Here is an 11,787-nt window from a genome sequence, read left to right as displayed (position 1 = left end):
AGCTATTAAAATTCACATTTCATTATACTAATCTCACGGGCCTCCCTTATAAATGAAAATATGAAAGTTAAGTCTTATATTTCACACTTAACAGAAATTGTTCGCCAGTTATTTTCATTATTTTTTATTATATATATTCACCAGTTACTTTGATCGTGTGACTTTCACTTCTTACAGTTAAGTAGCCAGACTTGTATTTGTGGGGCGAAATTTTCTTTTTTGCTGATAAAAGATTGGTAATAAATTCATTTTAACACTGCTAGAATCTAAAAATAATGTTGATTGGGCCAAAAATGTTGGGCCGATATCTTCCTCAGCTTCCAAGTGCCACCATGCTCATTTTCCAGATGGAAAATAGTAGATCCTCGATGGGCATGTGACATCCTATTCAATGGTTAATTGAGTGCTCTAGACGAAAAGGAAGTATCAACCATTTCCAACCAGAGATTGATTCTTAGGAAGTTTCGCGTATTCCCCACGTGTTAGTGTGAATCCTTAAAAGTTTCCGGAAGGCTAACGAAGATGAAAAAGTGTTTATACTCATTTTTCACAAAGTTTATCAAAGTCAAAGCAAAGGCTCGAGGCTTGAATGAGCATAACAGGTAAGACATGCATAGAGCCCAAGGAGTGGCATGAAGCCTAAGGCAATGGAGATGATGAGCTCAACCAAATTAAAGGGTTGACTTTGTCGCGAACAGTCACCCAGAGGCCGTCTCGGCTGCACCTCAATCAACCCTCGCCGGCTGCGGTCTCGATTAGCTTATCACAAGCTGTGACCTTTTGATCTGCCTTCTCAGTCAATATGATTCGACTGGCCTTCCCAACCAATCTTTGATCGGCCTTTCGAGCGGTCACGTTCGAGTTTATTCATAATACTGAAAATTGGGGGAAGAATGCAAGCGGTTAAATCATGAAGTCACATAGTCACATCTATTCAGGTTCTCCAAAATTCAATGGACTTTCTATTCAATTAGAAACAAATGATTTGTCTCTAAAAATAAGTAAAAGTATCTCATAAAATTGTCTATATACCTTTTAGGAGTAACTATAGTTGCCTTACTATTTTTATTCCTATTTATAAAACTCTACAAAAAAAATAAATATTTTTTATGGAACTAAGTGGCGGGTCCTCAATTCAAACGAACAACTCAATTCAACAACATAATTAATTCTACAACAAAGAGAATCGAACCCTTGACCTACCTTTTAGTATAATATCGCCTTATCCAATTGCTTAAATTTGCGACTTTTATTATTTATTATAGTTGATGATAATATTTATATTCTAAATGAATCATTAATATTTTGTATTTATAAGTTTTATTTTTAAGTAACTTACAAAATAATAATATTTATTTCAATAAATTATTTTGTGAGAGTTTATCTTTTTAAAGAAAATATTTTGATAGGCTTATGTTTGAAATCATATCTGATAACTTTGGATATAATTTTTGTAAACAATTTATCGGTCGAGCGGAAAGGCTAGAAATTCTTTTGGTTGCCGAATTTTTCTTGGATAAGTGGTCATCGAATTTTAGTAGAGAATGAGAAAAAGAGATATGGTTAGGAGCATAAAGATTCGAGAAGAAAATGTAAAGTATGATAAGAGTGAGTACTTGTATTGAAGAAAAGACCAAATGAAAAATAATATATATATATATATATATATATATATACACACACGAGAAATGGTTGTTAGAAAGGAAAGATTGAAAGAGTGAAAAATTGAGATGAACAAAGTAAAATTAACAAATTACACGATTATTTTATTCTTAACTAGTAAAATTTTTACCTTCAAAAAAATAAAAATTTTAAATTCAATTTAGCAATTCTATATTAGTCTCTATACGTGAATGCACTTTAAAAGCGTATAAATCAGTCTCTATTGCTCATACCTAAGTCAATAATTTTTTAATTAATTGTATTAGAGACAAATAATATATCATATAGAGACATAATTTTATTTGTCCTTGAAAGTAAAGATTTAGAGACAAACTACACCATATACAAAGACACATATTTTATATATTTTTAAAAGTATAGATTTAAAAGTAAAATAATTAAATGTGTGTAATTTTTGTTTCGATACATTATAGTTGTAGTGATGATAAAAGGCCAATCAGCCGCCTCAACCACAACTTACGACATCACATCCTCCCCACCTCTCATGCAGGACATACCGCGAAATCATCTTAATCTTCATTCAAAAAGTTGACAAAACAAAAAGAAGGTACGTATCGTTCTATCTTTTCTCTTTTTCTGGACAAATATTTTTCTATCTAATGTTCATTCATTCAAAGAGGATATGATAGAACATAGCTTGCGTATGGATTCCGAGTTGGATTAGTGATCCAACTTAATTCGATTTTGTATAATGATTGTAAGTGTTGGTAAATATATTAATATACGGTAATATATATGTATGTATATATGGATGCGAAAATAAATTTAAATTTTATTATTAAAAAATCGATTATAAAAATAATTATGAAAAAATATGAGTGAGAAGTGATTATGAAATGAAAGAAAACGATAAAATAATAATGATTATATTGTTAAAATTGGAAAAGAATAAAGTTAAGTTAATTACTTAAAAAATACAAACGGAGCCACTCAACATAATATTCACTATTTCTGATTATAGTTTTCAATCGCATTCTTTCAAATATTTTTAAGATACTGTAATTTCATTCTAAGCTTCTATCAACTTCAATCATCGTGCATATCACGATTGTGATCGTTCCTCCTCTGTCTTCAATACGATTACTATAAAGAGATATGAGCAAGACAACATCCACATGACAAATTATTTTTCAAGGTAAGAAGAATAAATCAAGAATCGATGGCATTTCTCATGAAAAATAGATGATTCGATTGTTCATATTTCAATGCACTGAGAACTTGGAGGGACAAAAAAAAAAAAAGAAAAGGTTTCGGCCGATCTATCACCCATGAGAGGCAAAAGATTGTATGAAATAGACTTCTTTCCGGTAAACGCGGGACTATCTGTACCGTCCAAGGCAAACGGCTCTCCCGGTCCGGTTTCAAATCATCGATGAACTGAACCAATAAAGCGATGACACGTCAGACCAAAAGTTTTGAGAGAAAAGTAGGGTATCATAGCCCTGTCCGGGACAGCAATTATTTTCATGTGGTCCGCAGAGCAATCTTTGGACTATTGCCTTAATTGCTTTTCCTCATTATCTTCCCCAAAAAAAAAAAAACAATTATCGAAATTATTTATTTATTTATTAAATTATTTAATGAATTGAATTTTCCCCAATCCGACAGATCTCGCAGTTTATTGCTTTCCCGTTGCCTTTCTTCCTTCCTTCCTTCCTTCCTCCATTGCTCGGTCTCTCTGCTCGAAGTTCGACAGGCGTAGGTTCCCTCTGAGATCTGCTGCTTTCTGTATTGTCGTCTCGTCAATTGAACCGATCGTTGCAGCCAATCGAATCGGTTCGTTCGTTTGATCTTGCATGCTTTCACGCTTCTGTGCTTTCCATCGTATCACGTGATTCATTGTGCATCTGCTGGGATTGGCGTTCGTTTCGATTCGGTTGGGTCGTTAGTTTCCATTAAATGAAGTAGCCAGCCGAGCTTTTTTCTGCTAATGTTGCAGATTTTTTGTGCCATTTCCTTCGTACCGACTGTGCTCGAGCTTGATTATGGCTGCCAAAGCTTGTTGTGCTCTGATTAATTGTTCTGTTGCTATCAAAATGAATTAGGGGTTAAGTGCCCGCGTTATGTCAGATTCGGTTGAGATTGGAATTGTTTCACTTGGGATATTCGTTGCAGTATGATCAGAATTTGCAATTTGCCGCATGATCGATCTGGATGTTTCTGATATTTATTTGTTTGAGCTCATATTGTAGATTTTTGGCCTATATTTTCCGAGCATCAAGGATTTTTTTTTACATGGAATTATTGTGTGATGTGTGTTTTTCCATATAAAGCTTGAAAATGGGAGTGGCACAAAACAACATTGACATGGAAGAGGGAACGCTCGAGGTCGGCATGGGTAAGTTTCAATTTTTTGTGTTTTCCTAGTTAAAAGTGCATAACTTAGGGAAGTGCAAATAATGATGTTAATGAAAAGCTGCATTATCAATGACTTCTCTAAAAACAAAATTGCTTTATGCAGCCATCGGAGTTTTTGAAACCTTAGAGATGTTTTGCCAATCAAATTGCTTTTTGTTTGCACAAGGAGTTAATCGGGATGTTTTGCCGACTTCAATATTCAGACTTTGCATCCTAAACTGGAATTTTATATGTTGCAGAATACAGAACAGTCTCAGGAGTTGCCGGTCCTCTGGTTATCCTAGATAAAGTCAAGGTGGGTTTTGCTCTAAATCTTTCTTTGTTTTCTTCCTCATTCTTTTATTTCTTGTTTTCCATTCTAAGCTTTTCTGTTTAACTATGTAGGGCCCTAAGTACCAAGAGATTGTTAATATTCGACTTGGAAATGGAACCATGCGACGTGGTCAAGTCTTAGAAGTTGATGGGGAGAAGGCTGTTGTTCAGGTGATTAATATTTTTAAAGGCTCAATCTTTTGTCCATAAAAAGGAATTGTACTTTGCTAGCCCCCTTCTGTCCGTTTGTTCAAAGATATTTTTCATCTTGCCTGGTGAAGCTTTTATGTCAGGGATTGGTGTAGCCTCATACTGGTGAATGTCTTCTTTAGCATTTATTGGATGTTTACTCATTTCGCCCTAGGAATCTGGCATAAAATGGAGTAGGATACTGAAGAAGCTGCTTGCCTCCTGCATATTTAGCAGGGCCCTGATGCCTGTTCCTATAGTTGTCTGTTCAGGTGTAGATGTGTGTCTAGTAAGGGTTTGTGAGTGACGTGTTGGTATGCGTTCTGCTGGTCAGCACACGGGTGCCTGGTGTGGCTAAGATCACTGAAGGGCAATATTTTCCATGTTGATCTGCTTTAGTTGTACATATAGTAGACTCCTTAAGTTGATCCTTTTCTTTCATTTACTTAATGTAATATTTGTAACTTATTTAGGAGATTGAACATGAAAATTCTCTCTATCGATAGGTCTTTGAAGGAACGTCTGGCATTGACAACAAGTTCACCACGGTGCAATTTACAGGAGAGGTAAAAACTGCCTTTATTTAAGCTTATTCCTTATTTGTTTCAAAAGGATTCATATTGCTCTTTGATCTGTTTGATTAAATATACATGGGTCATTAGAGCATTGAGTATAAGGCCAATTATTTGAGTTATCAGTTTGTGATCATTTGAACTGGAATCTCTTTCTTTAGTGATGATATTGAGGAATGACAGTTGGAGCATATGTTTATGGAAATTCCAAATATTCTCAGTTCTCAGCTGTTTTGATGATCGAGCATAATGTATCTTTTGCAGGTCCTGAAAACACCCGTCTCATTGGATATGCTTGGGCGTATTTTTAATGGTTCTGGAAAGCCCATTGACAATGGACCTCCTATCCTTCCCGAGGCTTATTTGGACATATCTGGTGAGTGATTGGATTGGATTATATTTGCTTATTGTGGTTATGGAGTTGCAGATGATATTTAAACAATAAAGTGTTAATAATAACTTCATACATCTAGTTTCCGGCAAATATTCTTTTCCTTGATCTAATTTATTTAAATGGATTTTCTCTATTAGGTACTTCTATATTCTTTTCCTTGCTCTAATTTACTTAAATGGACTTTCTCCATTAGGTAGTTCTATCAACCCCAGCGAGAGAACCTACCCTGAGGAAATGATCCAGACAGGAATATCTACAATTGACGTTATGAATTCTATTGCTAGAGGGCAAAAAATTCCACTATTTTCAGCTGCTGGTCTTCCACACAATGAAATAGCTGCTCAGATTTGCCGTCAGGCTGGTTTGGTGAAGCGATTGGAGAAGACTGCCAACCTCATGGAGGTAGCATCTGCAATCTTCACTCTGTTTTTATCGGATACTTGGAGGAGGAGTTGAGCAATGTTTTGACTTGTATAAGAGATGTAATTAGTCTTTTAATTGCTCTGCTTATACTACAGGATGAGGAAGAAGACAACTTTGCTATCGTGTTTGCAGCTATGGGAGTAAACATGGAGACAGCACAGTTTTTCAAACGTGATTTTGAGGAAAATGGATCAATGGAGAGAGTGATTTTATTTCTCAATCTGGTATATCTCAATGTCAATAGCAGTCGATTGTTTGACATATATATATATATATATGTGTGTGTTTCATATCCATCTGATTCTATTAATGTTGAAAGCTCACAACAACTGTTCTCCCTCTGCCGTTTTCAGGCCAATGATCCCACAATAGAACGTATTATTACTCCTAGGATTGCTCTGACCACTGCTGAATATCTTGCATATGAATGTGGGAAGCATGTCCTTGTCATTCTCACAGATATGAGCTCCTATGCTGATGCTCTTCGTGAGGTAATAAGCACCCTCCATCCCTCTATGTTGATTTGGTCAAATCCAGAGCATTAAGTCTTCTTGTACATTCATCCTTTTTTTTCTGATTCAGTATTGCTATAGCTTAGATAAGCAACTTTGAGTAGGTCTCAGTATCGTTTTCTCCTCACTTCTTTTTCTTTTCAGGATTTTATATGAGCTAACCTTTATGTTCTGCAGGTTTCTGCAGCAAGAGAGGAAGTCCCAGGAAGACGTGGTTATCCTGGGTATATGTATACCGATCTGGCTACTATCTATGAGCGAGCTGGAAGGATTGAAGGACGAAAAGGATCCATCACTCAAATTCCTATCTTAACTATGCCAAATGATGGTAATGCATGACCGGATAAGTTGGGAGTTGGGACTGTATCTTAATTACGATCCAGTTTGCCCAAACCGGTAACACTGATGGAATATGCTTTGCTTGGGCGCAGATATCACACATCCTACTCCAGATCTTACGGGTTACATTACCGAAGGGCAGATATATATTGATAGACAACTATACAATAGACAGGTAACGTGAAGCTTAACATTATTTTTTATTTTTTATTTTTTACATTAATGGGACCACATTAGCATCATTATTACGAATGGTGCAATTTAGTTGACTCGATTGTCCGCTGATGCTAAGGATAACTAGTGCATAGTATACATTTGGACTATGTTTAAATAAGTGAAGCTGTATTGGTATCACTGTCTAGGATGGTTCATCAGCTGGTTTAATGTTGCCAAATTTTGTTGATTATTTGCATTATTTTGGCTGGTAGATCTTTTTGCAGCATTAGACCTCATTTTTATCTGCAGAACACTCTCTCTAATCTTTGGTGATGATATGGCTGGCTCTTGTCTAGTGCACAATTTTTTTTTTTGGTGTTAAATTGCTCGTTTTCATCTGACAGATCTACCCACCAATCAATGTGCTTCCTTCCCTCTCTCGGTTGATGAAGGTAAGGATGTAGTTTTTGATAATAACACTCTACTCTAAGTTATGCTTCTCAGTAACAGTACACCAATCCAAATACACCCTTTGGTGATGCTGCAGAGTGCTATTGGAGAAGGGATGACTCGCAGGGATCATTCTGATGTGTCTAATCAGGTCTAATTCCTAGGCTCTGAAATAATTCTGTTAATCTCTATGCAAAGCTCTGATGACTTACTCTTTTTTTTTTTTAAATAATTTCTTCAGCTGTATGCAAATTATGCTATTGGAAAGGATGTCCAAGCCATGAAAGCAGTCGTGGGAGAAGAAGCACTTTCTTCTGAGGACCTGGTCTATTTCTCTCTCTCCCTCTGCTTCATGTCTTTATAATAGGTTCAAATATTTCTCTCTAGGAAGACTAATGATGATGTACCGTGAATGGAAACAGTTATATTTGGAGTTCTTGGACAAATTCGAGAGGAAGTTCGTTAGTCAAGGAGCTTATGATACTCGAACCATCTTCAATTCCCTCGATCTCGCGTGGACACTTCTGCGCATATTCCCCCGCGAACTTCTCCACCGTATACCGGCAAAGACTCTTGATGCATTCTACAGCAGAGAAGCTGCTCACTGAGGCGAAAAGCAGCTCAGAGATCATCATGTTTTGCTGCTCAATTGAATCCCATGAGCTCAATTATTTGTTCATTCATCTGCCTTTCTATCCCTTCTTCTGAACCTTTCCTACATAGAATAAAAGCTTGCCAATTGAAGTTTAGCTCGTCAAAGCCCTTCGACCGGTCAGTCAGATCTGTATTCTTCTCTCCGTGCAACAACTGTCTAGTTATGGTGGTTTTGTGATCCGGCTATTGCTTTCGGTGTTTGAATTTGAGAGGTTGTAGGGTGATTCCAGGGCTTTGTGGATTATTTTTGAGGTGCTTCCTATGCCATTTGGCAGTAATTTAATCATGCTATATTGATCTTGGTAGTCTGGACCTTTGTATGATCAATTCAATTATGGATTTCTCCGAATAAGTCTCTTGTTTGCCTTTGAAACGTGGATCTCAGATAGCTCTGGTCCTATTGTCTGACCTGTTGTAACCGATGACTTTATTTTGCCATGTGTTGTAGAAGGGAATGGAAGCTTATCGAAGTAGTCGTCATTGTGTAGAAAACTACCATGTTCTATGCGATCCATTGCATCTTTTATTACTCTGTTTCCATGAGCTATGAGAAACTGGAACAACAGCACCTGTTATAGCATTGTTCTACTACTGATGCATGGAGTTGGTCTGAAGATATCAATGACTCAAAACACTTGGACCACTGTAAGAGAGATTTTTTCTGTGGCAATTGTAACCTCTTTCGGGCATATCCGACGCAAATTAATCCCTGAACATTAGCAGACAGTAAACAGGTAATACAAGACCAGAGTGGCAACAATGGCGAGGCCAGTCTTGATGGATAAATGTGTGGCACTGAGATCCAAGGAGTGCCAGCAGATTCAGTTCTACGTACCAGGTCGGTTTCCCATTCTTTGATACGAGGACTCGTAACTGGATTTCATTCTTGTACAGAGAACTCATTTTTACTGAACACCATGAGTATCTCTAATATGATCTACAAATCATTGAATCCGACGCTAAGTTGCTACTGCCTCATTGACCACCTAACAAGAACCCGATAAGGTGAAGTGTCCATAGCCGCACCAGCGCTATACCTACCAACGAACAGAAGCAGAGCAATACCATGCTTAGCTCTGACTAGGACTCGGCCAATATTTTCCCCCATGTTAGGCCTTTGATAAGTTAAGCAGGCAAATCAACCTACATTCTCTGGCCCTAAAACTACAGAACCCCTCGACATGTCGCTCACCAATTAGAAAAATCATTAAGAACCAGCTACACCTGATAGACTCTGTGTATAGCTATCCCTTGCAGGTTGTAAATCCGACTGCAGAACAAAGTATGATGATAGCAAATCTTCACTCCAATAAACCCAGTTGATCAAAAACGTCGGCTGCTAACACCAACAAAAAGAGGGGAGAAGAAATTGCATTGATCAATTAGAAAAACCCAAAAGTTTATTATCATATCAATTCAACAGACTGCGCATCAAAAGATAAACCAGACATCTCAAGAGTTTGAATACTCGCTCATGTCACAACCTAACTCAAAAGCATAGCATCATAGGACTACTGACTGTAGACATCAGCAGAGACCGGACCAAACTCTGAAACCTAGAAATCACCACCACGAAGACGGAGGACAAGGTGGAGAGTCGACTCTTTTTGGATGTTATAATCTGCCAAAGTTCGGCCATCCTCCAGCTGTTTCCCAGCAAAGATCAGCCTTTGCTGGTCAGGGGGGATTCCCTCCTTGTCCTGAATCTTTGTCTTGACATTATCAATGGTATCGGAGCTTTCAACCTCCAACGTGATGGTCTTTCCAGTAAGCGTCTTGACAAAGATCTGCATTCCTCCTCTGAGACGGAGCACCAGGTGAAGGGTCGATTCCTTTTGTATGTTGTAGTCGGCGAGGGTCCTCCCATCCTCAAGCTGCTTGCCGGCAAAGATCAGCCTCTGCTGGTCTGGGGGGATCCCTTCCTTGTCCTGAATCTTGGTTTTCACATTATCTATGGTGTCCGAGCTCTCCACCTCAAGAGTGATGGTTTTACCAGTAAGGGTCTTCACAAAGATCTGCATTCCTCCTCTCAGCCGAAGCACCAAATGAAGGGTCGATTCCTTCTGGATATTGTAGTCTGCAAGAGTTCGCCCATCCTCGAGCTGCTTCCCAGCAAAAATAAGCCTCTGTTGGTCCGGAGGGATTCCTTCCTTGTCCTGGATTTTCGTCTTCACATTATCAATCGTGTCCGAACTTTCGACCTCCAGGGTAATTGTCTTGCCCGTGAGGGTTTTCACAAAAATTTGCATTCCACCTCTGAGGCGGAGGACTAAGTGGAGGGTGGATTCCTTCTGAATGTTGTAATCAGCAAGGGTCCTCCCATCCTCCAGCTGCTTCCCAGCAAATATGAGCCTCTGCTGGTCCGGGGGAATCCCTTCCTTATCCTGGATTTTGGTCTTCACATTATCAATCGTGTCCGAGCTTTCGACCTCCAAGGTAATGGTCTTGCCAGTAAGGGTCTTCACGAAAATCTGCATTCCACCTCTGAGACGGAGAACCAAGTGTAGGGTGGATTCTTTTTGAATATTATAGTCGGCCAGTGTACGCCCATCTTCAAGCTGCTTCCCAGCAAAGATAAGCCTCTGCTGGTCCGGGGGAATCCCTTCCTTATCCTGGATTTTGGTCTTGACATTATCAATCGTATCCGAGCTTTCAACCTCCAGGGTAATCGTCTTGCCAGTGAGGGTCTTCACGAAAATCTGCATTCCACCTCTGAGGCGGAGGACCAAGTGGAGGGTGGATTCTTTCTGGATGTTATAATCAGCAAGGGTCCTCCCATCCTCGAGCTGCTTCCCAGCAAAGATGAGCCTCTGCTGGTCTGGGGGGATTCCTTCCTTATCCTGGATTTTTGTCTTCACATTGTCAATTGTGTCTGAGCTTTCGACCTCAAGGGTAATGGTCTTTCCAGTGAGGGTCTTAACAAAGATTTGCATCTGCAAGAAGCAATAAAATTGTCAAAGCTGAGAACCACGATCAGGACCAGAAACAAGCAACACAATCAAGCATCAAGAAACTTAAAAAGGAATCATGAAAAACTTAATTTACGGAGATGCAAAAAACCAAAAAACCTAAGAAGAACGACCCAATAACCGACTATCACGAGACCATATTGCAGAGGACAGACAGAACAGAACCTAATCTACACAGATACGAAAGACCAGAAACTCGAACGGATACGCACGATCAAATCTTCACAACATAAAGCAAAATCAACCAGATAATCCCACGATCAGATCTATGACAACGATAGAACAACCATCAAACGAAAGAACGGACAGGTGGAAACATACCCGCTTGAAACCGGTCTGAAAACCTCAAAACCTACATGATCAGCCGATAAAAAGTGAAACCACGAAGAAAACTAACGAGAATAAGCCACAGTTCTGACAAATTAACGTGAATTCAACAGGCTACCTCAATTCAAACAAACAAGAGGCGATCGTATCTACACAATCGAGCGAAACGTAGTAGCGGAACGAAGATCGTATCGCGATCAAACAGATCCGAGAAACGAGACGAGAGGCGATGAGAATTACCTTGAAGTTTGGGTTTTAATCCGAACCTTGAAGCAGATTGAGAAATGAGATTCAGAGATTTCTCGAGAGGTTTTCGTAAGGATCCTTGGTATGCGGTGCGGTCCTTATTTATTTATATTGAATTGAATGGGTTGCGTGCCGCCGCCTTTGGTGACGCTCTATTTCCCTTATCGCCCCTGACGATGGCAGGGATGGCAATACGTTATACG

General features: G+C 38.7%; 2 protein-coding genes across 3 annotated transcripts; one reads left to right on the top strand and one right to left on the bottom strand.

Annotated features, from left to right (window-relative positions):
• The first annotated feature begins 3,282 nt into the window (after positions 1-3,282).
• On the top strand, positions 3,283-8,442 carry LOC116202389 (V-type proton ATPase subunit B2). 2 transcript variants are annotated; one of them, XM_031533932.1, is made up of 15 exons: positions 3,283-3,459; positions 3,957-4,021; positions 4,281-4,336; positions 4,426-4,524; positions 5,049-5,108; positions 5,379-5,490; positions 5,702-5,910; positions 6,027-6,155; positions 6,285-6,422; positions 6,621-6,771; positions 6,875-6,957; positions 7,343-7,390; positions 7,486-7,539; positions 7,630-7,713; positions 7,811-8,442. In XM_031533932.1, exons 2-15 carry the CDS (start codon positions 3,964-3,966, stop codon positions 7,994-7,996), a joined length of 1,467 nt encoding a protein of 488 aa, XP_031389792.1. In that variant the 5' UTR covers positions 3,283-3,459; positions 3,957-3,963; the 3' UTR covers positions 7,997-8,442. The 2 variants fall into 2 exon arrangements, with proteins under 2 accessions (XP_031389792.1, XP_031389793.1); XM_031533933.1 differs by having other exon boundaries at positions 3,285-3,381.
• Positions 8,443-9,397: 955 nt separating this feature from the next.
• On the bottom strand, positions 9,398-11,734 carry LOC116202390 (polyubiquitin-like). The gene is made up of 2 exons (XM_031533934.1): positions 11,579-11,734; positions 9,398-10,975 (listed from the first exon to the last, which is right to left on the bottom strand). The coding sequence occupies exon 2, from the start codon at positions 10,973-10,975 to the stop codon at positions 9,599-9,601; it is 1,377 nt and encodes a 458-aa protein (XP_031389794.1). The 5' UTR covers positions 11,579-11,734; the 3' UTR covers positions 9,398-9,598.
• Positions 11,735-11,787: the final 53 nt, after the last annotated feature.

The sequence above is a fragment of the Punica granatum genome, chromosome 4, assembly GCF_007655135.1.
Source record: "Punica granatum isolate Tunisia-2019 chromosome 4, ASM765513v2, whole genome shotgun sequence".
NCBI lineage: Eukaryota > Viridiplantae > Streptophyta > Magnoliopsida > Myrtales > Lythraceae > Punica > Punica granatum.
The sequence above is the reverse complement of the archived record's forward strand: the minus strand, read 5'-3'. Positions and strand labels throughout refer to the sequence as shown.